General features: G+C 55.6%; 5 protein-coding genes across 5 annotated transcripts in view; 1 reads left to right on the plus strand and 4 right to left on the minus strand.

Moving 5' to 3' along the window:
* Nucleotides 1-24,308, minus strand: part of CASP9 (caspase 9) — a 47,240-nt gene that overhangs the window by 17,794 nt on the left and 5,138 nt on the right. The gene's annotated exons all lie outside the window — the stretch shown is intronic.
* On the minus strand, nucleotides 1,930-5,217 carry AGMAT (agmatinase). Its single transcript, XM_057408107.1, is given in 7 exon segments — nucleotides 1,930-2,189; nucleotides 2,284-2,368; nucleotides 2,895-3,074; nucleotides 3,280-3,477; nucleotides 3,584-3,630; nucleotides 4,679-4,968; nucleotides 5,000-5,217. Coding segments are annotated over 7 exon segments (1,092 nt in total). The 3' UTR covers nucleotides 1,930-2,115.
* PINK1 (PTEN induced kinase 1) lies at nucleotides 7,074-16,521 on the minus strand. Its single transcript, XM_057408086.1, has 8 exons — nucleotides 16,207-16,521; nucleotides 14,080-14,367; nucleotides 13,032-13,135; nucleotides 11,233-11,415; nucleotides 10,172-10,335; nucleotides 9,267-9,394; nucleotides 7,993-8,229; nucleotides 7,074-7,371 (listed from the first exon to the last, which is right to left on the minus strand). The coding sequence occupies exons 1-8, from the start codon at nucleotides 16,516-16,518 to the stop codon at nucleotides 7,096-7,098; spliced, it is 1,692 nt and encodes a 563-aa protein (XP_057264069.1). The 5' UTR covers nucleotides 16,519-16,521; the 3' UTR covers nucleotides 7,074-7,095.
* On the minus strand, nucleotides 17,484-20,216 carry CDA (cytidine deaminase). Its single transcript, XM_057408100.1, has 4 exons — nucleotides 19,766-20,216; nucleotides 19,357-19,468; nucleotides 19,033-19,090; nucleotides 17,484-18,281 (listed from the first exon to the last, which is right to left on the minus strand). The coding sequence occupies exons 1-4, from the start codon at nucleotides 19,926-19,928 to the stop codon at nucleotides 18,168-18,170; spliced, it is 447 nt and encodes a 148-aa protein (XP_057264083.1). The 5' UTR covers nucleotides 19,929-20,216; the 3' UTR covers nucleotides 17,484-18,167.
* Nucleotides 22,150-23,338, plus strand: FAM43B (family with sequence similarity 43 member B). Its single transcript, XM_057408093.1, has one exon. It carries the CDS (start codon nucleotides 22,244-22,246, stop codon nucleotides 23,153-23,155), a length of 912 nt encoding a protein of 303 aa, XP_057264076.1. The 5' UTR covers nucleotides 22,150-22,243; the 3' UTR covers nucleotides 23,156-23,338.

Raw genomic sequence — 24,308 nt, forward strand, 5'->3', positions numbered from 1 at the left:
ATCCCATGGGGTTTCCTCTTCCTTTCTAATGCTCCAGGGCAGACGCTGTCCCCAGACAGCACCTCCTCCAGCTACCCCACATGGTACCAAGTTGCTGTGGGGGCACAGAACTGCTAAAGCAAAGGGATCTGAGTGGGGTGGCCTTTGCCAAAGGGCTCCAAACCTGATGGTCGAGCCCTTGGTTCAGCACTGGTGTTAATTAAAAGCTCACTCAGCCCTCACTGCCTTAGTTACCATCTTGAGCAGCCCATTAGTAGGAATAACTCTGCCAGTCTCCAAGCTAGCTGCCAGTCTCATATGAAATCCAGGAATGCTCAAGTCATTTTACTGCCAACACAGTGTAGTTGCTCAGCCTGGGAGGAGACTGATGTGCTTCAACCACCACAGGTATCTCAAACCCCATGTATGATGTACTTCCAAATAAAGGCTATGATGCTGTGATGCTACCAACTGACCCTATGAGGTTACTTAATCTGAGCTCAGCCGACTTGGCAGCTTGTGAAAGAGGCACTAAAGTAGAGGGAAGGAAGGACAGAAGGAAGATGAGGGCTTCTCCCTGCTCAAGACTTCCAGTGCTGATTGAAACACTGGCTTGATGCTGATAGACTTCATTTGCATCCAGGCAGAGCAGTCGTGCTTTTCCTGCAGCTTGCTGTGCTGGGAATAGGTTTAGCCAAGTGGAAGGCTCTGCACAACTTCTGAAAGCTTTGCAGAGAGCAAAACCCCCCTCTCTGGGTCTCTGCTGTCTCTTCAGCTGGTCAGAAACCAGGAGAAACCCCTTGACACATTAAAAGAAGTGCCTAGTGCTACAGCAAGGGAGCTCAGCCCTGCCCCAAGCCAGAAGAGAAGGCCACGAAGCCTTCAAAATAACCTTCATGTCCTTACGCCTGCTGGAATCCTTTTTGATCTCATTTGCTTTTGAGCACAGGTGACCCCCCTTTTAGGCTGGGTTTGGTTGAAGGGGTGCTCGCAGCAGCCTGCCCTTGCTGGGTGGGAGCACAGCTCCTGGGTAGCCATAATTCTGCCCTTTGTGGCTTGTAACCAGGTCCAACAAACCTGGTCCAACAAAGTTCATGCCACTGGTTTATGGACAAAGCCTTCTTTCATGGCCTGAAGCAAACTCCAACATGTTGTAACCCCCTCGTGGAGTCACTGTGGAGTGCTGGGTGCTTGCTTTGTGGTTGCAGACCATGGTCAGAGGCTGCTCACACCGAGCTCTGTCCACGTGTATCGTAACACATCGCCCATGGGAAGCACTTGGTGGTGGTTTGTAACCCAAAGAGTGAGGAATTCAGTCCTAGAGCACTGTCAGAGTGAGCCCTGGGCAGTCACACACTGCACAGGGCTCCGAGGCTGTCACACAGCTCCTCCTGTACCCAGCGTGCAGGGCAGCAGCTCTGCCTCCCCTCTGCCCTGCACCCCCAGCCTGGTTCGCTGAAGGCAGCCTGAGAAGTAGGACTGAACCCAGGTACATATATTTTGCACTTTTGATACTGGGGAGGGGGGAAGGTGGGAATTAACTTATTTGGCAAACTTGTCTTTTTTTATTTTGTGTTTTTGGGGGGTTTTGGTTGGTTTTTGTATCTGTGACCAGGCACCGGCGCCGTTGCGGTTTAAGACGATGACAGATTCACAACCAAAATAAACTATTTTAATGTGTGATGAGGTGGCTCTTGTGTTTCCATGGACAAACAGATCCCAGGAGCAGTTTAACCTCCCCTGGTGTGGGTGGTTCCTGGTTATTCCCAGCAGTAAATGCAGTCAGAGATTCCCCTGTCCCCAGAATGAGCCCAAAGCTGCCCTTGTGCCCTCCCTTTACATTCATCCTCCCACTGCTGCATCTTAGTGGGAGGAACCTTTCACCAGTGATGTTCATGTCAGGAGCCCCGTGAGCCAGCTGAGTAATTCCAGCTGTGAAAGCAGAGGCTTTCCCTTTCCCAGGCAAACAAAAGCTCCGGACACCACTTAAACTGTTCAATCCCATCTGCCCCCTTCTCGGGTTCAGATTTCCCTTTTCTAGTAGTAAATGCTGTTTATTCCTTACTGCAAAGCTTGGCTGCAATCACAAAGCCTCAGCTGAGCAAACCCTGCCCCTGGGGCAGGCAGGGGCTGCCCTCACATCGTCTTCACCCCAGGGAGAACGCAGAGCATCTCAAAGAGCAGGTTTGCCCCCAGCAGGGCTGTGTTACCTGAAACAGGCAAGAATAGGGGAAAAACCCCAAACCAAGGTGGTCAGTGCCTTTGCCAAGCACGCTTCTCACTCTCCACTGTCTTTAGACTCACCAGAGACGTCGTACATGGGTGCAACCTCGACAAGGTCACATCCCACTATGTTCAGGCCTTTGCAGCCACGAATGATCTCCAAAGCCTAGGAAAGAAAACACGTTTGGGATCAAGAAACACATCAGAGGCAGTGGAATGGTCAGAGCTCTGCTTTTCCCACATGCAGGGGGAAACCCAAAATGTAGAGGTCAAACTGCATCAGTTCATAGAACCCCAGCCTGGTTTGTGTTGGAAAGGAGCTTAAAGCTCCTCCAGCTCCAACCCCTGCCACAGACAGGGACCCCTTCCACTAGAGCAGCTTGCTCCAAGCCTCTGTGTCCAACCTGGCCTTGAACACTGCCAGGGATGGGGCAGCCACAGCTTCTCTGGGCACCCTGTGCCAGCACCTCGCCATGTGAGGTGTAGATGTAAGGTTCTTCCTTACATCTAAGCTGAACTTTCCATTCAAGTTTCAGTGTTCCCTGTTCCAAACCCCCGTTCAGCATTTCCTTTCCTCATCCCTGCTAAGAAATGCTCCCTGCTCTCCCTTAATGCTTCCCTTGCAGCACAGCTTCCTGTAAGGGGAGCAAAACCATCCTCATCCCTGGGAAAAGACACTGCCTCCCCCTCACCTGCGCCGGCATGAGCCCGGCCACCTCCGGTGTCCCGGTGCCCGGTGCGTACGCAGGGTCCAGCCCATTGATGTCGAAGCTGATGTACACCGGCCGGTCCCGCATCTGCTGCCGCACCTCCGCCATGAGCGGCACCAGGGACTTCAGCCAGCACTCCTCAGCCAGGACCACCCTGAACCCCTGCACAGGAACACACAGGCAGAGCGGAGCATCCCCTGCCCCAGTGGGAACCCCTCATTCCCTGCTCCGCTGATGGCTCAAGGCACTGGGAGTGCTCATCCCAAGGCACAGAAAAGACATTTCTCTTCCTGCTGAAGCCAAGGGAGTGTTACTGACACGGGAATACCGACACTGGGGAAAGGAAGAAGCTCTTCCCTGAGCTTACCTGGTCCCGGCAGTACTTGTAAGGATCGGCATCATAGGAGGAGCCCCGGATGCCGATCTGGACCACGCGCCCGCAGTCCAACAGCCCTTCATCCGCGCAGCGCCGGAACGGGGTCCCGTGGTAGATCTTCTCCCCCAAGGCTTTGTCCACGGTGTCGGTGTGAGCATCCACGTGCACCAGCCCCACAGGGCCGTGCCGGGTTGAGACAGGGCGGCCACGTTATTCCCCATCACAGCAAAGCAGGAACCTTCCCAAAGCTCCTTCCCAGATCCTTATCCTACATCTCCAGATCAGAAACATACCTTTCTGCCACGGCCTGCAGGATGGGGTATGTTATGGTGTGATCCCCACCTGCAACAGGACAAGGGAAGAGCGTGTAACACTGCAGGAGGTGCTCAGTACTCACATCACCTAGGTGATGTTTTTCCCTCCTTGCTTTTATCCTGCACTGGTTTATATACCCCAGAGCTTAACTCCCAAAGGAAAATATGGCTCCCAGGTACAGGCTGCTTCCTCCCTCCTCTTCCCTCCTTGGGAGGAGCAGAGATGCAGGAGTGCCAGCAGGGCAGCTCATAAGCTGGTGTTTGATTGGCCTCTGAGGACACCATCACTGATGGTTTGTCCCTCATCACTGCCCATATTCACTTCATCCAGCGATGCCAAGCTGTGACAGGCAGGAACTTGAACACTAGCCCAGTTCATGCCCTGTGCAGAGCATGACGATGCTGGGCACTCACTCAAGCTCGAGGCTTTCCAGAGGGCCACAAACAGCTCATGGGTCCTCCTCAACAAAAAGCCCATTGCTGATTGTGTTTAGAGCTGAGCTTTGGGCTGTGCTTGCGGGGGAGCACTGAAACAGGCTCTTGGCCGAGCCAGCCTCGGGTTTCACACAAGAGGCATCACTGATGGCAGTACTTTGGCAGAGACCAGCCTGGAGAAGAGAAGCAGCTTCCAGTGTCTGAAGGGGGCTGCAAGGATGCTGGAGAGGGACTCTTCATCAGGGACTGGAGGGATAGGACAAGGGGTGATGGGTTCAAATGGAAACAGGGGAAGTTCAGGTTGGAGATAAGGCAGAAGCTCTTCCTGTGAGGGTGCTGAGGCGCTGGCACAGGGTGCCCAGAGAAGCTGTGGCTGCCCCATCCCTGGCAGTGTTCAAGGCCAGGTTGGACACAGGGGCTTGGAGCAAGCTGCTCTAGTGGAAGGGGTCCCAGCCCGTGGCAGGGGGTGGAGCTGGATGAGATTTTGGGTCCCTTCCAACAGAACCAGGCTGGGATTCTATGGAATTCCCCCCAGCTCAGCAGCGCGGGGCACATCCATCACTCGGCTCCTGCCCTGCTCACGCTGAGTGAGGGGAGGGAGCCGGAGTGAGCAGGGACATGAGGGGGCCGCGGGTCCTTACCCAGGGCGAGGGGCACGCAGCCGGAGCCCAGGATGTCCTGGAAGGCGGCGCGGATGAGGCGGCAGCTCTGGGGCAGGCTGCAGGGGTTCACGTTCACGTCCCCGATGTCAGCCACGCGCAGGGAATCGAACGGGGCAGCCCCGGTGCTGCCGTTGAACCTCCGCAGCAGCGAGGACTCGGCCCGGATCTGCCTCGGGCCGAACCCGGGGACGTGCCACAGGCGGGAAGCGCTGCCGGGCACAATTCCCGAAGCCGGGAACGGCGCTCACCGGGTCCCCATCCCCGCCGCTGGCCCTCACCTGGCTCCGGGGCGGTTGGACGTGCACGGGCAGTTTCATCATGGAGCAGATCCCCACGGGCCGCGCCACGGCCTCAGCGCTGGGGGGCACATGGAAGCCCGAGCCCGAGCCCGAGCCCCAGCGGGCCGGGGGCCGGGGCAGCCCCATGGGCACAGCGGGAGAGGAGCCGGAGGAGGCCGCCGCAGCGGTCAGAGGCAGCTTGGGAGCGCAGAGCCCCGCTGCCCGCAGCAGGAGCCTCATCCTGCCCCACATGGAGCAGAGCAGGGAGCAGCGCGGAGCCCGGGCTGCACCAGCGCGCACAGCTCCAGACACCGCCCCTGTGCCTCCCGCTGCTCCCCAGCGACCAAAGGGCACGGACTGGGGGCGGTTTGGGGACAGAGAGGCCATGAGGTGAGTTCCAGGGTCTGGAGTTACCCAGCACAGATCAAACCCCGCTTCGCCTGATCCTGACGTGCTTGAAACCAGGCAGCTCTGGCTCCTCATTCTGCTCCTTGCTCGTGTAGTGATTGGAGCAGTGAGAGAAAGGGCAAGGAGAGGGCGATGCTCCCAGCAGAAAGCCTGCTCCACGCAGCGGGTTTGGATACGGAATGTGTGTGTTGTCAACACCCTGTGCTGCGGGGCACATCAGAGCTGTGTCCTGCTGATCCAGCCCCCTCTCGCATCACAGAACAGCAAGAAGGTGGGAGCAGGGAGCTACCAGGAAAGCACCAGCGTTCACCCACCAAAGAGCTCCAGTGAGTGCTCAGGACCAGGCCCTGCAGTGAGACACGGGTCAGGTCCGTACCAACACCTTCCTCTTCCACAAGCTTTTCCCCCAAGAGCTCATTTTCCCTGATTTCCCAGGCTCTTTGCTGAGCCTCCATCCCAGGCTCCATGAACAGGGCTGCTCCCTGCTCAGGGGCTGCTGAACGAGGCACTGGTTCAGCATGTGAGACGCTGATGGCACGTTTATTACGGCAGGATGATGAGGGCTATAGGTCACTGACACACGATGTCATTGACCTGGGAACTGGAGAGATGGGCACATTCAGGAGGCAAAGTCCATTCCTTTCCAGGAAGCTCCACTTGGGGGATAAAAGAACATGTTCCACAGACAGCACCACAAAGAGCTGGATGACCTTTAAAGGCAGGACCAAACCACGGCTACGCTGTCCCCATGCATCCGCAGCCTAAAGCCCAGACCCACCAGACACTGAGAGACTCCATGCAGCAGAGGAGCATAAACCAGTTTATTGTGCAGCAATAACTTCCTGCCCATGTTCCTCTGAACACCATTCTAGACATGAAAAAGAACGATGGCTTCATAAACGTGACTGTTGTTGTTCAAACCTTGATGTGTCCTCCCCAACCAAAGGGTATCACATCACTGAAAACCAGGTCAGTAAAACAGAAGAGCGTTACGCTGTGGTTCTTTACGCAGGCACCACTGCTCAGCCCCATTTTAATGCAGCGTTATCCCTACCTTGACAGCCTGACTCGGCTACACCAGTCAAGACACAAACCTCAGTGGGGTTTGAGCTCAATGTGCTACACATACAACTCCTGGGGGGTTTCATGGTGTGCTCTTGTCTGCAGTGAGCATTCCTGACACTTGTTACCAGACAGCACCTCACTAGGAGGCTTTGGCTGGCACTCCACAGCAAGAGCCATCTGTGGCTGCAGAGGAACAGCACCCTCAGGGCACCACTGGATTCCCTAAGGACAGAGTTCACACATCCCTTTGCCCTAAGGACAGAGTTCACACATCCCTTTGCCGGCTTGGCTTTCTCCAGGTATTGTCTCTCTGATGCTTCAGTGGAAAGAGCAGTTAGACAGTGCCTCCTCCCCACACACCCTCTTCTTCATTCAACACACAACTTGGAAGTCAACTCAGAATCCCCAAATGTGATCAACCCCAACCACGAACCTCAGGACACCTGCAAGGTCTGCACAGCCTCACACCAAGACAGTAATGAAGCAAAGGCATTTCCTCTAGCAGGACAGAAAAGCAGTGTGTGCTAATGCTGGAGAGAAACTCAACGTCTTACACACGGGCCTGCAGGTTTGTTCCCTAGAGTGCTGCAGGATTCCAGGCAGGCAGAAAAGACAGACTCCCATGTGCCCAAACAGAACCATTTATCACGGCCTTGTGCTGCACTCAGAGCGGCTCCTCCAGGCCAGCAGCAGGAATGCAGCTGCCCAGAGCTCTTCATACTCGAGGTTTGCCAGAAAGCACATCTTCATCTTGGTTTCCACCAGGCTTTTACCCACCAGCCCCTCCGTGAGCAGGGTGGCTGCAGACTGGCACAGGAGCCAAGTGACCATCTGGTCGGGTTTCAGGGCCTGCGTGGCCAGGATGCTTTCACCCCAGAGGCTCAAGTGAAGCACGTTGGCAGCAACCCTGGCAGAGAGTCTCTGCAAAAGGAGGGAGAGGGAGGATGAGCTGCTCCTGCTGCGCTCCCATGTAACACCCACGCTGCCCAAAGAGCCCCAGGCCTCCTCTAAGGCATCAGTCCTATGAATTGAAAAGCTCCTTGTGTCTATTGGGCAGCTGCACGGACCCCACCAGTTCCCTAACACAAAAATCCACTGGAATCACAGCCTGGTTTGGGTTGGAAGGGACCTTAAAGCTCCTCCAGCTCCAACCCCTGCCACAGACAGGGACCCCTTCCACTAGAGCAGCTTGCTCCAAGCCCCTGTGTCCAACCTGGCCTTGAACACTGCCAGGGATGGGGCAGCCACAGCTTCTCTGGGCACCCTGTGCCAGCGCCTCAGCACCCTCACAGGGAAGAGCTTCTGCCTAAGAGCTCATCTCAGTCTCCCCTCTGGCAGGTTAAAGCCATTCCCCTTGGCCTGTCACTGAACCTACTCAGGGACATCTTTGATGTGCAGTGGCACAGCAGCAAAGACTTTTTGCTTGTCTTTCTTGTTACCCAGACTGCAGTGACATCTGGATTACAGCCCCCTGAATCTGTAGCCCTCCATGGTGAAGTAATCTACAGTCAGATGACAGAGGTCTTCAAGACATCTTCTTACCTTGTTGGGATCCCTCCGAAGCAGCATCTTTATCACTTGCTTCACCTCGAGGGGCACATGGTCAGGCAGGCTGGGCAGCTGATCTTCATGGTAGCTCCTACTTTCCAGAGCCGAGGCCCCGTGGCCATAGAAAGGATTGGCCAGGCCAAGGATTTCATAGGCGATGGCTCCAACAGCCCAAGCATCAGATTTGCTGTAGTTGATCACTGTGCCTGGACCAGGCGAGGCTGTGATCACCTGCCACAGAGATGGGGGAGTTCAGACAAACAGCTCTAGTGTGGGCTCTGTGCTAACACTGATTTCCAAGGCTTCACTCAGCATTCCCACTGTAACAAACCGAGAGAGACTGAACCCAAAGCTGTTTTCATCTAAATCTCTGGTCTAAATATTCCTTTAGGCATGCCCACAGCCTTTGGCATTGCTCAGACTACGGGGACACTGGGAGGAATCTGGCCACTGCACCAAGGCTTCAGTCATCGCTCCTGACCAGCATTCCCAAGGGCTGTTTCACCCTGGGATTTCAGACAGGCAGGCGACAGGCAGATGAACTGCACCAGCACCTAAGCAAGAGCAGGTTAAGCAGACAGTTAAGGGTGTCTTAGCTTTTCTTAGGGTCACTATCAGAGAACAAAGACAACAATAAATAAGTTCACAACCACCTGAACTTCACCCAAAAACTACTGCTGCAACACAAGGAGTTTATCTGCATAAACTTCTTCAGCAGCTACACAGGAAAGGCCCTGAGCAAAAAGCAAACTTTCTGTGGGACAGGTCAATTCTGCTTCTAACAGTGGTTACGTTTCACACCTTAGAGTTCAAGGTGTCAGATCCACAACTGCTCAGCACGGGTCTGAAGAGGACCTCCTTCCTTAATGCAGAGAAGTTTAGCAAGCATAACTCAAGACACAGACCTCCTACGCTGCCCAAGGGGATGCTGCTCGCCGTGGGTGACATTAGCTATGCAGTAACCAGCATGAGGTTATCCTTGCATGACCAAGTTATGTCAATAAGGAGGAACAGGCAGAAAATCGATCTGACAGGAGAGGCTTTCAGGAGGTATCATGGGAACACACCAGAGAGCATTGGTGTGCACACACAGGGGAAGGCTCAGGGACAAACCCCAGCAAAGCAATGTGCATGCGTCCCCTCTGCCCTTTTAGACTTAATCCCACCCTTTTTCAAGTTCCAGTCACAGCCTGCACCACAGGCTGGAGCTTTCCATCCTGACAGCAGGACAAGCAACAACACAAACCACTGCTCCAAGGGGGATGTACCTCGGGTGCCATAAGACAGCCGTTGCCGCCCCGATCCACGTAAGAGCTGGTGAAAGGCAGTCTCAAGCCGATGTTTTCATCTGCCAAACAGCAACCAAAGTCTGTGATCACCAGCCAGGGGCAGCCAGCTGCAAATGACACAGGGGAGCAGAGTCAGCATCTGTTTTGGGAGGACATGGTGGTACCTGCCACAGGCAGGGACACCTTTAAAAGAGCAGCTTGCTCCAACCCCTGTGTCCAACCTGGCCTTGAACACTGCCAGGGATGGGGCAGCCACAGCTTCTCTGGGCACCCTGTGCCAGCGCCTCAGCACCCTCACAGGGAAGAATTTGTGCCATATCTCCAGCCTGAACCTCCCCTCTGTCAGTTTGAACCCATCACCCCTTGTTCTATCACTACGGTCCCTGATGAAAAGTCCCTCTCCAGCTGCTTTTGACTTTGACACTGCTGGTCCCTTTCCCTTCCATCCCATGTCCCACCATCCCATAACGTCACCATGAGGTGAGATTTTAAGCTTTGCCCTGTGTGATTCAGCTAGCGAGAGTCAAGAGCCTGAGCAAAGGCATCTTCAGCATCACAAATGCACTGTTACTCTACACCCATCTGCTGGTTCACTGTGTTGTGAAGTGGATCACCTCAGCAATATGCTGCATCTCTCCACCTGATTATAGCACAACGTTCCTTTCAAGCCTGTTTTAATGATCCAAAACCTGAGGCACAGACAGTCATCTATCAACGAGGTCCCCAGTGCTGCAGTGACAGCAAGCAGTAAGCTAAAAACCAAACCTGAGACTCTTCAAAGGGTTTGATGCTTGTTCTTCCCCCAAACCTGGGTAGAACGTCCCTGAACACCTTCACAAATACAGCAGTTCTGTGCCTGACTTCGCTGGCATTTGACTACATACCAGAATCAAATTCAACCAGGATGTTGTCAGACTTCAGGTCTCTGTGTGCTATTCCATGGCGAACAAGATGGTCCACACCTTCCAAGAGCTGTAAAATCATCATCGTGGAGAGACAAACATCTGGGCTGTTCTCCTCCAGATACTGGCGCAGAGTGCAGGGATAACTAGTGAGAACAAGGAAAAGCTTGGAATTAGCATCCTGGAAGCTTACAGCTTGTAGTCTTGAGTGCTGACTGGCTGGGAATACAGCACTTATATGGGCCAAATTCCTGCTGACCTCCACAATGCCTTCCCACCTCCCAGCATCACCCTGACACCACATCCCTGTCACAGAATCATAGAACAGTTAGGGTTGGAAAGCAACTTAAGATCATTCAGTTCCAACCCCCTGCCTGCTGCTCTTAAACCCTCTGTTTTGCACCAACACCCACCACCGAGCTCAACAGCCATGAATAAAAGGAGCCTCTTGAACAGGGACTCGGGGTACACAGTGGTCACTCTTGCAGGTTTTTATGCAGTGGTGTTCTCTTCCACATGAAAGAGGAGGCAGATTGATAATGCAGCTTGTATGAGCAAAATGCATCGGGAGAAAGAACACGGAACAGAGAGGACAGAGTGCTTCTCCAGACACAGCAGAACAAGAGTGGGAAACAGAAGGTGCTTTTAGGTCATGCCACTGCAATACCTATTCAAAACCAAAACCCAACAGAGAAAGCCAAGCCACAGAGCACTCATAAATCTCATCAATGATTCTGCTCTGTCTCTAGTGGTGTGTTCAGACCAGGGGTGAAATTCAGCCTCAGAAGGGCAGACAAATGGGGACAGGCTGCACATTTCTCACTTTAATTTGGGGTGATTATCAAAAAGAACAGCTTGTTTTCATTGTCGAACAGGAGTTCACATCTCAAGGACTTGGAACAGGTCACAGGAGGTGTTTCCAAGAGCACTCTGCTTTTTGGCAGCAGCCCAGAGCAACCTTTTGCAAGGACCCATGCAGCAGCAGCAGAACAGAGAGTCTCACAAAAAGCCTGAGTCACATTAACAAGCTGCTCTGTACCTACTTCTTCATCACCAGGAAGAGCGTGCGGCTGTGACCGATCCCTCTGGGATTCAGGCTTAATGGAAGAACATCAGGATAGTCTGCAAAGGCTCCAGGCAGCAAAGGGACAGAGGAGGTGAATGCTCGGATCACCTGGATTATATTGGGATGAGGTTGCAACTTCTTCCTTCCAAGGATGGGTTTCCTGTGCACAAGTGCAGATACCATCGGTCTCCCAGTCAGCTCTGATTTATCAGACACAGCTCTGCTGTTTCTGCAATTACTTTTCATTAACAAGTCCCATCCTCCCCATCAAAGAGCTCCAAAGTAGTGTGCAAACATGTTTATTCTGCACTGAAATCCTTCTTAGAGAGAGCATTAGGGCTGCCCAGTGCAGATTACAGGACTGCACATTAAGCACATACTCAAAGGTTCACATCCTGGAAACCACTCAGAAACAACAGGGACAGGAACCTCCCTGCCCTCACGGCCCATTTCCTAACTGGTTTCCCATGCTGATGCAAAGCAGATCCACCACAGCAGTGGGCAGGTCCCAGCACCACTGGTGGCTGTTAGTAGGGCTCTGCCATAACTGGATTTCCCTATATACAAAGGCCAAATGGGAAACAGTGGTGCTTTACCAGTGCTGCAAACTAACCCTTACTTACCATGCAGCCTTTCATTTTACTCAAACCCTAGCAGCCCTTCCATGCTGCTAATAAAGGCAGAGCTGCTTCCTGCTTCAAAAAGAACTACAACAACAGCTTCAGAGAAGAAAAATCAGCACAATTACTTTAGCAGATATCAAATAAAGGTCAGCTTTACATTGGGCATTATCAATTCAGACTATTCTATGGCACAGGCAGGAAGCACCCACTACAATGAAAGGCAGATTACCTATCTGTGTCTGCAAAACAGATCCCTCTCCCCTCTTGTTCCCTGAATGTCAAACAGCCCTTTGGCTGCTCCGTGGTGTTCTCAGCTAGCGCCGTGCCACTGACGTGTTGGCAGCTGAGATGGATTTGAAATGTAAATGGGACAATCTGGACTGAGGACTCCATTGTTTCTCACTGAACACAAAGATGCATTTTTGAACAAGCAGACAGCTAACTCGGGGTCATTTAAAAGCTTCTGTGCAGTTTCCCACCTTCATGCTGCCTGCTCGCTTCTCATCCAGGTGAAAGAGAGAGCAGACTCATTTCCCACCTTCTTCCTCACCACCTTCCCTGCGCTACAAGTTTCAGCCTTCCTGCCCAGCACACATTTTACAAGCAAACCACTTCTAAAGTAATACAGTCAATGGTTTGATGCTTAATATGCACTTTGCATATGGAGAAACTGAAGCACAGGGCACGGTAGTGTCTGGCCCCAGTCACCCATCAGACCACTGGCAGGTCCCCTGTTGGTCCCCAGTTATTGGCACACCTGCCCAACACCCTCCTGGACTACATCACCCAAGCCAGCGTACTTTAACTGTAAGTACTCCCCACACACCACACACCGTGCCACAGTCTGCTCCTCAGAGTAAAGAGGGCTGTGCTAAATCACTATTTGAACAGCAGAACTGCTGTGTGTGGTTTCCTAACTCTGCTGGAGACAGGCACACCAGAGGAAAAGCCCCGAGGCAGCCCCATTCCTGAGTGATGTTTGAGGTGCTGTCAAGATTGAAAAAGCCCTTTAAGATCATCAAGCCCAACCATAACCCTTTGGGTTTATCTACTTTCAGGAGCTATTCTAGAAACCTGTGGCCATCTTAACACCACAGATGTGCTGCAAAATGAACTAGCATGTCACCATCTGCCTTTTCCATAGCCACTGTACCTGCGGCCAGGGATGGCTCCGTACTCTCCAGCTAAGGCAACCCCTGTGGCTGGAACAAGCTCTCGGCCCATAGCATCAAGGATGGCTTCGCTTGAGGAACCAGCCTGCAACAGCAATTACACATCACACTGGTTTAAGCTCTAAAACCACCCAGACTCAATAGAGACAGAAAGCAGACAATCCTGATGCTGGTGCTGTATCTGCAGTTAGATGAGACTGAAGGGACTGGCCCACTTCGAAATCAGGGAAGGCAACTAACTGCTTAAAGCATTTACCAAGGAATGTGGCAAAGCCTTTACTTGTGTGAAGAAATCCAGCTGTCTCTTCGAATGCATCCTTGGCTGTTAGCTGTATGCTAACACTCACTTTCAGCTTCAAAACCTGACTGAAAAGCCCACAGCTAAATGCCAGGGCACTTCTGGAGCCCAAGGGACTGCAAACATTGGTGTTTTGGAAGACTCTCTTAGAATTGTCGCATCAAGTGCTGTGAAACCTCTCCCATGGGAAAAGCCACATGGAGCTTGTGAAATGGGGAACAGCCACACTGAGGAGCTGGATCACCAGACCCACGCGGGCTGGGAAACGTGAGCACAGATCTCATGCACCCACTTCATGGCCAAGGGAGCCAGCGTGCAGGTTACTGCCCCACGCCCTGACTACAGCCTCACTCAGCTGCACTTGGCAGAAGAAAAACCTCTCTCTGTCCTGACAACGACAAGGACACTGATTCCTGAAGCAGTGGCAGCAGTGGCTTTCCCAACCTTACCCCTTACCGTTACAGCCAGCTCCGGAAAAGCTTCCTCCCAAACCCATCACCTCCATAAACCAACAACTCCACCAGCAGCAGCTCTCGATGCTGATCCCAGAGGAATGATGAATGCTTAATTACCCTGCTCTGGGATTGCTCACCACAATGGACTCTCCAGCGTCACTTATCAACAGCTTTGTTTTGACATGCTCATCGTGCACTACATAATTAGCACTTTCAACACTTCAGCGTTAAACGTTCCAGACTTCCCCAGTGACAGACGAGGCACCGACTCCTTACCGAAATGTTCCACATCATTTTGATGGCTAATGGAAAAGCCTCCTTCGGTTGGCGTTTCACTACGGGCTCCTCTTCTGGTGCCTGTGAAGCTGAGCCATGCCCTGCGAGGCGCCCGCTCTCCACACAGCCCTGACCACGGCGGGAGAAAGGAATAGCTGCTTCATACACAGCGGCGCTGCAGCCCTTCCCGATGGGCTGGCCGATGAGATATTCCTCCAGCTTGAAGCCCTGCCAGCGGAAGCAGCTCAGGGGATCTTTCTGTGGCTTGTTCTTCCCAACAAACACGGTCTGAGGGGAGGAAGAAATGATAAAAACCCTGCTTGGTTATTCAAGAACCCCTAGGGAAGGGGAACTCTCCTGCTGGTGAAGCAGTATCTTGCATCCTGTTGGGTTGGACCAACCTGCAAAGCCATTATCAGGCTCTAATCATGAGGTTCAAATCACTGTAACCAGAGAGAAAATAATGAGCAGACCATGTATTTTTGTCTGAAACAACCCCTAAAACAGTCTTTACCAAAGGTGACCTTTCCAAGGGTGCTGAGGATGCACAGGAAAAGGAGGAATGGGAGGAGAATTCACCTCCTAATCTAGCATATAAATATGTTTGGTAGAGGCAAGCCTAAATCATGGAATCATGGAACAGTTTGGTTTGGAAGGGACCTCAAAGCTCATCCAGGTCCATCCCCCTGCCACAGGCAGGGACCCCTTCCACTAGAGCAGCTTGCTCCAAGCCCCTGTGTCCAACCTGGCCTTGAGCACTGCCAGGGATGGGATGGGCACAAGAAGATGTGAGAGAACAAAGCACAGGAGAGCACAGAGCAGTCACAGCCCTACAGGTCTGGTGGTGCCAGAGCTGTCACCTGCAGTGGCTGGCTGAGGAATGTGCCCCAGGAGGGGCAGTGGAAGGGGAAGACAGCAAATGTAACTGCCCAGCAGGGGCAGGGGAGGGAAAGCATCCTGGGAAACCTGAGGGAGAGGCAGATCCTCAGCAGGAACGTGCTGGTCCCTGGCTAGCAGTGAGCGCTGGCTCCCAGCACCAAAGGTCTATTTTTACCCATGAAATCTGATCAGCATCATCCGTCCTGGCGCCCTGCCAGCACCGCCTGCCTCAGGAAGAGGGGACAAACCTGAGGGCTCAGCACCAGCCTCTGGGACACGAGACATCCATCACCAGGGCCAGGACTCCCTCCCTTTGTGGGGGACAGGGAGCAAGTGGGTCCCCACAGTGAGGATCCTCCAGCACCACCTTTAGTGCTGCTGACAGGGAGGTTTTCCAGGTACCCTGGTTTATGGGGCGTCTGTGGGGCTCCCCAAAGCGTTGACCCCCCCATTGCCCTCCATGAGGGGTGTCTGTGGGGCTCCCCACAGCACTGACCCCCATTGCCCTCCATGAGGGGTGTCTGTGGGGCTCCCCACAGCACTGACCCCCATTGCCCTCCATGAGGGGTGTCTGTGGGACCCCCCACAGCACTGACCCCCATTGCCCTCCATGAGGGGTGTCTGTGGGACCCCCCACAGCGCTGCCCCCCACTGCCCTCCATGAGGGGTGTCTGTGGGGCTCCCCACAGCACTGCCCCCATTGCCCTCCATGAGGGGTGTCTGTGGGGCTCCCCACAGCACTGCCCCCCATTGCCCTCCATGAGGGGTGTCTGTGGGACCCCCCCACAGCACTGACCCCCATTGCCCTCCATGAGGGGTGTCTGTGGGGCTCCCCACAGTGCTGCCCCCCCACTGCCCTCCATGAGGGGTGTCTGTGGGACCCCCCACAGCACTGCCCCCATTGCCCTCCATGAGGGGTGTCTGTGGGGCTCCCCACAGCACTGCCCCCATTGCCCTCCATGAGGGGTGTCTGTGGGGCTCCCCACAGCACTGACCCCCATTGCCCTCCATGAGGGGTGTCTGTGGGGCTCCCCACAGCACTGCCCCCATTGCCCTCCATGAGGGGTGTCTGTGGGACCCCCCACAGCACTGCCCCCATTGCCCTCCATGAGGGGTGTCTGTGGGGCTCCCCACAGCACTGACCCCCATTGCCCTCCATGAGGGGTGTCTATGGGGCTCCCCACAGCGCTGCCCCCCACTGCCCCCACTGTGCTCCGCTCCGGGCCGCGCAGCCCCTGCTCCCCGCACCTGGATGTGCCTGCAGGCCGCCTCTGCCCGCCGCTGCTCCTCCAGACGCGGCTCCACCAGCCCCAGCGCCATGGCCAGCGCCAGGCAGGCCCCGCCGCGGCCCCGCAGCGCCGCGCCCGCCAGCCCGCGGGCCGGGCCGGGCAGCAGCAGGCGGCGGGCGGCGGGGAGCCAGGACAGCCACGGCCGCCACGGGGACGGGGATGGGGACGGAACGGAGCGGGGCTCGGGGCGCGGGTCCGGGCGTGGGGCGCAGCGCAGGCGGCAGCGAGGGAACAGCCGCAGGGCGCGGGCTAAGAGGAGCCGAACCGCCATGGCTGCGGCACTGAGAGGGGCGGGGCGAGGGGCGGGGCGAGGGGCGGGGCGAGGGGCGGGCGAGGGGCGGGCGAGGGGCGGGGCGAGGGGCGGGGCGAGGGGCGGGGCGAGGGGGCGGGGCGAGGGGCGGGATAGAGCAGGGCATGGAGCAGGATGGAGCGGGGCATGGAGCCGGATGGAGAGGGGCATGGAGCAGGATAGAGTGGGGCATGGAGCAGGATAGAGTGGGGCATGGAGCAGGACATGGAGAGGGGCACAGAGCAGGATGGAGCGGGGCATGGAGCAGGATGGAGAGGGACATGGAGCAGGACATGGAGAGGGGCACAGAGCAGGGCACCACCTGCACACTCTCCTGGGCACAGCCCGGGCCCGGCAGGGCGCGGAGCCGATCGCAGCCAAGGTACTGCCTGGTGCATCCAGGACAAGCTGGGTGTGCCTTGTGCTCGGCACAGCCCGGTGCTCGGCAGGGCAAGGAGCACAGCACTGCCCCGGGCACAGCTTGAGCACAGCCCGGTGCACAGGACATCACGGAGCAGAGCCCTGCCCTGGGCAGAGCCCGGTGCAAGGCTGGGCACATAGAATCACAGTGGTTTGTGTTGGAAGGGACCTTAAAGCTCATCCAGCTCCAACCCCTGCCACGGGCAGGGACCCCTTCCACTAGAGCAGCTTGCTCCAAGCCCCTGTGTCCAACCTGGCCTTGAACACTGCCAGGGATGGGGCAGCCACAGCTTCTCTGGGCACCCTGTGCCAGCACCTCAGCACCCTCATATCCCAGGTCAGAGCTGGGCATGGTCCATGCAGGGGAGGGCAGGAGGGCCTTGGCTGTGTGGACAGCATTGGCCTGGCCACACTGGGCCATGCAGTGTCCTGGCCATGTCCTGCCTGCAGCACCAGCACCCTCCTGCTCTGCCAAGGCACCCGTTTCCCCTGCCCTGTGATTCACCATTGGTTGCAACCACAGGAGATAAACCAGGACTGCTTTTATTTCACTTGGGCATGGGCAGAGTGCTGGCTGGGAGCCGTAACACATTCATTTGTCACTGTGCATGATTCAATTAATAGTACAATCAGAAAACAGCATTAGTCTGGAGATGGAAAACCCTCCCAAAGCCCTCAAAACCTCCTTTCCCTCTTCATTCCCACAACTGAATAAAGGCAAAGAAAACAAGCTGGAGAGAAGCGAGCAAAGGACACACTCAGTGTGATAACCAGTTCCAGCATGTCACCTAATCTGAACTGGCTTATTAATAACTGCCAGGGTTGATGGAGCCTTTCCTTTTTGCTTTCCCTTCTCCTTTGGAGCTGAAACATTCAGCATTTTTCCGCTACAATGACTTTGCACAATTTAGGAGTGGTTTCTGTACCAACAAGCCCAAGCCTGAGCTGTGCATCAAACTCTTCTCTGTCTGTGAACTACCCCCTCACCTGCAGCAGTACCTGGACACTTTTCTTTCCTAATAACAGGGCATTTCTACAGCTTGATTTCACTTGTTCAGTGCTGAATCAGAAGATGAGAGGAATGGTTAATTTAACACTGTAAATGCATTTCCCACCGCATTGTCCCCAAAAAGCTGCTTACACACCAGGCAATTGGGGAAAAACCATCCTCCCCTGCTGCCAAAGAGCCACGGCTGCTGCAGCCACACTGCTCACACCTTCTTCAGGTCCTCAGGGCCGAAGGAGAGCGGCAGCAGCTCCTCCAGCCTCTTGACAATGTAGCTGCCGTCTGCTTTGGTCAGGTAGACATCCCAATCTGTGCCAAACTGGAGGGGAAGAGAGGGGAGAAGAGCCTGTGCAAAACCTCCATTTCTTCTTCAAATTACCCAAACAACCATAGAATCATAGAATGGGTTGGAAGGGACCTTAAAACTCATCCAGTTCCAGCCCCTGCCATGGGCAGGGACACCTTTCACTAGAGCAGCTTGCTCTAGAGGCCTTTTTGGCCACCTCCACAGGGAGCATCTCCCTCTATTGCATGTGTTTTGGGTCAGCTTTTCAGCATCACCTCCCGCAGGGGGTATTTTGGGCTCACAATGTGTGGGTTTTCCCCCTCAGGGTGAGCCCTGATTCCTTCAAACCTGCTGAATCTGGTCTTCACTCTGAGCCCTGCCACCCATTAAATATTAACCATCCCAAAATGGGCTGCAGGGGCCGGGGTGCCTGCGGGGAGGAGTGAGGTGAGAGTAGGATGGGCTCCACTTGGAGCTTGGTTTTTGCAGGAAAACCCTCATTTTCAGGCTTCCCAAAGTCATGGCAACAGCTCCGGAGCTAAACTCTGCACGTGGATCTCCCAGCAGGAATAAACCAACTGGGAAGGGTGAGTTAATGGATTACCCTGGGCACCCGCTCCCAAGGGACAGGGAGGAAAACCCTTTTCCCAGAGGAATGTGCAGTTTCAGGAGCCTAGGGCTGGGGACAGGGGGTTGCAACCCCCATGTTTGCACCTCGGGGTGGTTTAGGGGGAGATTCCTTGGGTCAGGGGATGAGATACGAGACCCCCGCATGCGCTGTCACCTCTCTCATCACTTGTCTGCAGGCACCACAAGGTACGATGAAGGTGTCCCCCATGTCACTGCCAAAGGAGAATGGCACAGAGCTCAGTCTTATGATCAGAGGTAGGGGGGGAACACCTGCAGAAGACCTTCCTGCACCAAAAAATACAGAGCTACAGCACATTTGCCCCCATTTCCTCCAAAATAACCATGCAGAAACCTATATCCCCCCAGCAGAACCCTGGGGTCGCTGCAGCAGAAGCTGCCCGTTGGGTGCATGAAAGGTTTTCTCACTTCCCACACCCCCACACCCCCCTCCCATTCCCCTCCCTCCCTGTGCCCTTACCTGGCAATGGCCATGGCCCTGAAGCTGGTGTGCCCCTCGGAGATGGCTTTCTGGATGGCAGTGCGCTCAGCGCACACCCCGAGGCTGTAGCAGGCGTTCTCCACATTGCACCCTGTGGGGAAGCCCCCAGCACCCACTCAGCCACCCCAAAACGCTCCAAGTGAGCTGTTTATTAGTGAATGTGCAAAAAAAAACCCCACCATTTTTAGTGTGCAACACCCCATCCTGGGCTGTTCCCAACACATTCCCCTCTTTTCCCATGCACTGCAATCTTTGGCTCACTCTGGGGTGGCGACTGCCAAAGAGGCCACTCGGGGAGGTGCAGCACCTCACACCAACCCCTCTACACGCCATGCATAGCCAAAGGGACCCCAAAACACAAGGAGGGGGTTCACAAGCCTCAGCTTACCGGAGAAGATCTCCCCACTGGCTGTGAGCAGCGCGGCGCCCACCGGGAACCGGCTGTAGGGGCAGTAAGCGCAGCTCTTGGCCTCCCGGCTGCGGCGCAGCAGGAGCTGTAGGTGCTCTGTCGGGGGAGCAGCAGGGGCTGGGTGCTGCCTGTCACCTTCCATTCCTGCCCCTGCCTGCCCTGCCCGCTGACGCCGTGGTTAAATATTTCCTCGCCTGGAAAATAGGTTGGGCAGCACTGCCGGGATAACGCCCCGGCAGTGAACCATGGGGAGCATCCCTAGGGACAGCCCTGACCCCCCAAGCATCACGCTCAGGGTGTCCCCTGTCCCCGCCCCATCTGCTGCCTCATGCTTTCCACTTTGTCCCTTTCGTACCTCCTCCTTTCTCCATCCCAGAGGAGCGTTTTCCCACTGCCGCTGCCTCAATGTGTTGTTTTCCTTTCATTCCCAGTTGAAAACTGGTTGTGCTGCTTCACAGCGAAATTGTCATTAAATCACCCCTGGGGGAGAAGAAACAACAGGTCCTGATTGGTGAGATCAAAAGAAATATATTCATTCAATAGAAAACAGAAGGTATATATATATATATATATATATATATATATATATATATATATATATATATACCACGTATTCCCACTTCTTTTAACTACCACTACCAGGCAGCAGGGAAAGCTGGCTGAAGGTAGAGCTGATAAAACCCATTTTGGGATACCCTCAGCCCCAGTTCTGCTGGTGCTTCCATGGGAATCAGCCCCTGTGGGGTAAAGCGCTCCCAGGATGCTGGGCTGATCAGCAAATTGCTCTTTAATTAAAGATATCTCTTCCTCTCCCTTGCTGGAGGAGCTTCTTGCCCCATTTTCTGGCTGCACAAATGGGTATTCCAGCCCTCACTGATTTATTACTGCAGGTTTTGTCCAGTTTGCTGGATTTGGGGAGGATTTTGACCTTCCCTGACGGTTTTGGGAGCAAATCTTGGTGCTGGGTTGCTGTTGACAAGCCACGACAGGCTGGGACATGAAACTGAATTGGCAGCAGTCTCTGGTGTGGTACAAATGCCTTGAGCTGAGAATGGAGTGTGGGACAGTGAGAGGACACAGGAACCCCAAGAAATCAAATCTGGGACACTGAGATCAGTATTGTTCCATGGGATAACGGTACAACCCACCTTCTGCACACTCTTCAACCTGAAACCTAATGACAACAGTTAGCTACTTGCAAGGGTAGGCAACAGGCAGCTAGAAGAGGATTTGGCAGCCCTGAATCAGTGCAGAGCCTTATTTTCAGCTTTCCAAGTGCAAATCCTGGTTGTTTTCCCAACTGAAATGGGCCACAGATGCTCTTGTGCCCCATCATGTGGTGTGATGCCCCCAAAACCTGGGAGGGAAAAGGAAACCTAGACTAAACTGGACTAAACCTGTTGGTTTATCCCTTTCTCCTCCCCATGTGTCAATCCCAAGGATTCTTTGCGTGTCTCCAAGCCCAGGGGTCTCCATGCTGCATCCACAAGAAGCCCCATAGGTAGAAAACACGGTTTGAGCTAAGAGCTGAACCCTGAACAGCCTCAGGCTCCACAGTAGGGTTGAAATCTCACAGGTAACCCCACACAGCTCCCCCAAAAGCCCCCCTAGGCTGTGCTGTGGGCCAACATTTCATTTTCTCCAGAGAAAAACTGTCCCAAGGCCTCAGATGGAGTGAAAAGCAACAAGTGAAAAGCCAAAAGCTCGGTCCAAGAGGAACAGCGAGGAGGTCTGGCTGGCTAGGGTATAATGGGGTAAAAAATGAGGTTTCTGGAGGAAAAAATGCCAGCAAATCTTCAGGATCTGCAAACCCCTTGTGCAACGCTCAGGTCTGGGGAGAACCCCCCCTCTTTCCTCATACCAGGGCCAGAAGCTGACATCCAACCCTCCCCAACATCACCCCCTGCATCCTGCCCTGATTTCCCCCTGGAGCTGGCGCTGGGGTCCGGCTGCTGCATGGATGCGGGGAGCAGTGTGGTTATTTCCCAGCATCTCTGTTTCCTTACCCGAGCACGGAGCGAGCGCGCGTCCGGCGGCGCGCACTGGGAGGAGGGGGACGTTTGCCGACGTTTCCCGGCGTTTCCCCGCATCCTCGGGGCCGGGGCGACGCGGGGAGGTGGAGCAGCCCGCGGAGAGCTGCATCCCCGCAGCCGCCGATCCCACCAGCAGGCGCAGGAAGCAGCGTCTCCGCATCCTCCGCTGGGCAGACGGCACCGGGATAACGGCATCCACATCCCATGCCGCTGGGGTAGGGGCTTGACACACACACACACACACACACACACACACACACACACACACGGGTGGGGGGGTGCTGGGACAACCCCCCAGAAACCAGATTTGGGGTGCGGAGGGGGGGGGGGGCTGCGGGGGGACCCTCTCTGCTTGCAAGCAGGTCGGTGGGGACTGTTGCGGCCGGGATTGGAGGAGCGTGGATAGACTCTCGGCACAGCGGAGATGCTGCCCTGGCGCCGGAGCAAGTTTGTGCTGGTGGAGAACGAACGTAAGTGCAAGAGCAAGAGCCTGGGGCCGGGGCTGAGCTACGCTGCGCTGCTGGCCGGGTTCCTGCGCTCCTGCCCGGACCTCCTGCCCGAATGCCCGCTGGAGAGACTGGGCAGCGTCTTCCGTGGCAAGCGCCAGAAAGTGGAGCTGAACAAAGAGGACCCGACGTACACGGTGAGGTACCTGGGCAACGCCGTCACCCTGCACGCCAAGGGCGAGGGCTGCACGGAGGAGGCGGTGGGCAAGATCTGGGCGAAGAGCGACGCGGGAGCTGGCGGGGTGAAGATGAAGCTGACATTGGGACCTCAAGGCATCCGCATGAGCCCGTGCGAGAAGGGGGCCCGGCGGCCAGGCCACGCGTACCTCCTGCACCGCATCACCTACTGCGCCGCCGACCGCCGGCACCCCAAGGTGTTCGCTTGGGTCTACAGGCATCAAGTGAAGAACAAGGCGGTGGTGCTGCGGTGCCACGCCGTCCTCGTGTCCAAGGCCGACAAGGCACGTGCCATGGCCCTGCTCCTCTACCAGACCTCCTCGTCCGCCTTCAACGAGTTCAAGCGGCTCAAGAGGCAGAACGACTTCCGCCACGTCCAGCAGCAGCTCCTGGGCGATGCCATCGTGCCCTTGGTGCCCCTGCGCCGGTTGCTCAACGCCAAGTGTCCCTACCGCCCACCGGCCGAGCGCACCCGCTGCGCCCCGCGCCTCAGCTCCATCCTGGAGGAGGAGGAGGATGAGGCCTTCGGCAGCGGGGCACCGCGGGGGGACGGCGCTGAGCGTGCGGCCGTGCTGCGCCTGGCCAGGGAGATGCGGGGCTGCAGCCTCCATGGCGTGTTGAGCCACGCACACCCCATGGCGGGGACCGGCTGAACCTGGACCTCCCGTGGGGATGGATGTGGACAAGACAGCGGCTTCATTCGCAAGGCAGAGCCCTTGGGGGGGGGGGTGTGGGGTGTGTGTGTGTGATGCACCCCCCCATTCCCACACACAAACCTGCTCTCGTGCCTCCTCCACAGCGGCCATAATAAACCAACGTGTGTTTTCTGCGGTGTAGCAGCGCCTGTGTCTCACCTGCACCATGGGAGAGGAAGAGTTAAGCTCAGCACCGAGGAAAATGGGGGGGTTAAACCGAATTTACCCCTCCAAAGGCGAGCCAAAGCAGGCTGGGGGCAGCCAGCGCTCTCTGCACCCTCCCTGCAGCACCAAGGCTGGCAGAGCTCTCGCCGTAGCCATGGCAACTTGCTTTTTTATATATGTATCTATATATCTATATAGAGCTGGGGGTGGCACAAGGCTGCAAGGGGGGGGGTGGCCCCTTGGACCCCCACTGCAGAATGGGGTTTGCCCACAGCCCCCACCTCCCACCCCAAAAGCAGCACCAGGGCCTGAAGATCAATTCATTTACCCCAAATCACTGCTTTTTCCTCCTGTTTTGCTGCTTTTCCAGAATAAGCAATAGCAAAGGGATTGGGGGGGGGCAGGGTCTCTGTGTGTGTCCCACCTCCCCTAGCACAGGGCTGGCAAGGATCCTGCATGGGCTGTGCAAGACGGAGCCTTTGAAATGGGTCTGGGGGCTGCTTCCCGATAGATCCCATGCCCAGCTTCAACATGGGGGGGACTTTGGGGCTATGGTGGGGGCCACACCACGGTGCTCCCCAGGGTGCTATGGGGCTGCTGTTTGGACCCATAGGAGAAGGGGGGCTTTGGCCTGACACCCCCCAGGCTTTGCAGGGTGTGGGATTTGGGTTTTCTCCCCCCTCCCCGGCTCTTTGGGGTGAAGGGGGGCAGGACACGCTGGGGTTCTCCCCCAGTGCCATGGCGGGGTGTTAGGATTTGGGCCCCGTACCAAGATCCTGATGGGATCCAGGCCTTGTGGGGCTGGAGCTTATGGAGCTTGTTCCCCCCTACAAGACCGGGGCGGGGATCTGTCCTGCTCCCCCCACACGCTGGGGAGCCGGGATATGGGGCAGACCCCTCCAGGCCCCATGGGGCTGTGGGGCGGGGCTTTGGGCGCCCCAAACAA

This window comes from Pezoporus wallicus, unplaced genomic scaffold (assembly GCF_028554395.1).
Source record: "Pezoporus wallicus isolate ANWC-B61680 ecotype Strahan unplaced genomic scaffold, APGP_CSIRO_Pwel_v1 contig_13381, whole genome shotgun sequence".
NCBI lineage: Eukaryota > Metazoa > Chordata > Aves > Psittaciformes > Psittacidae > Pezoporus > Pezoporus wallicus.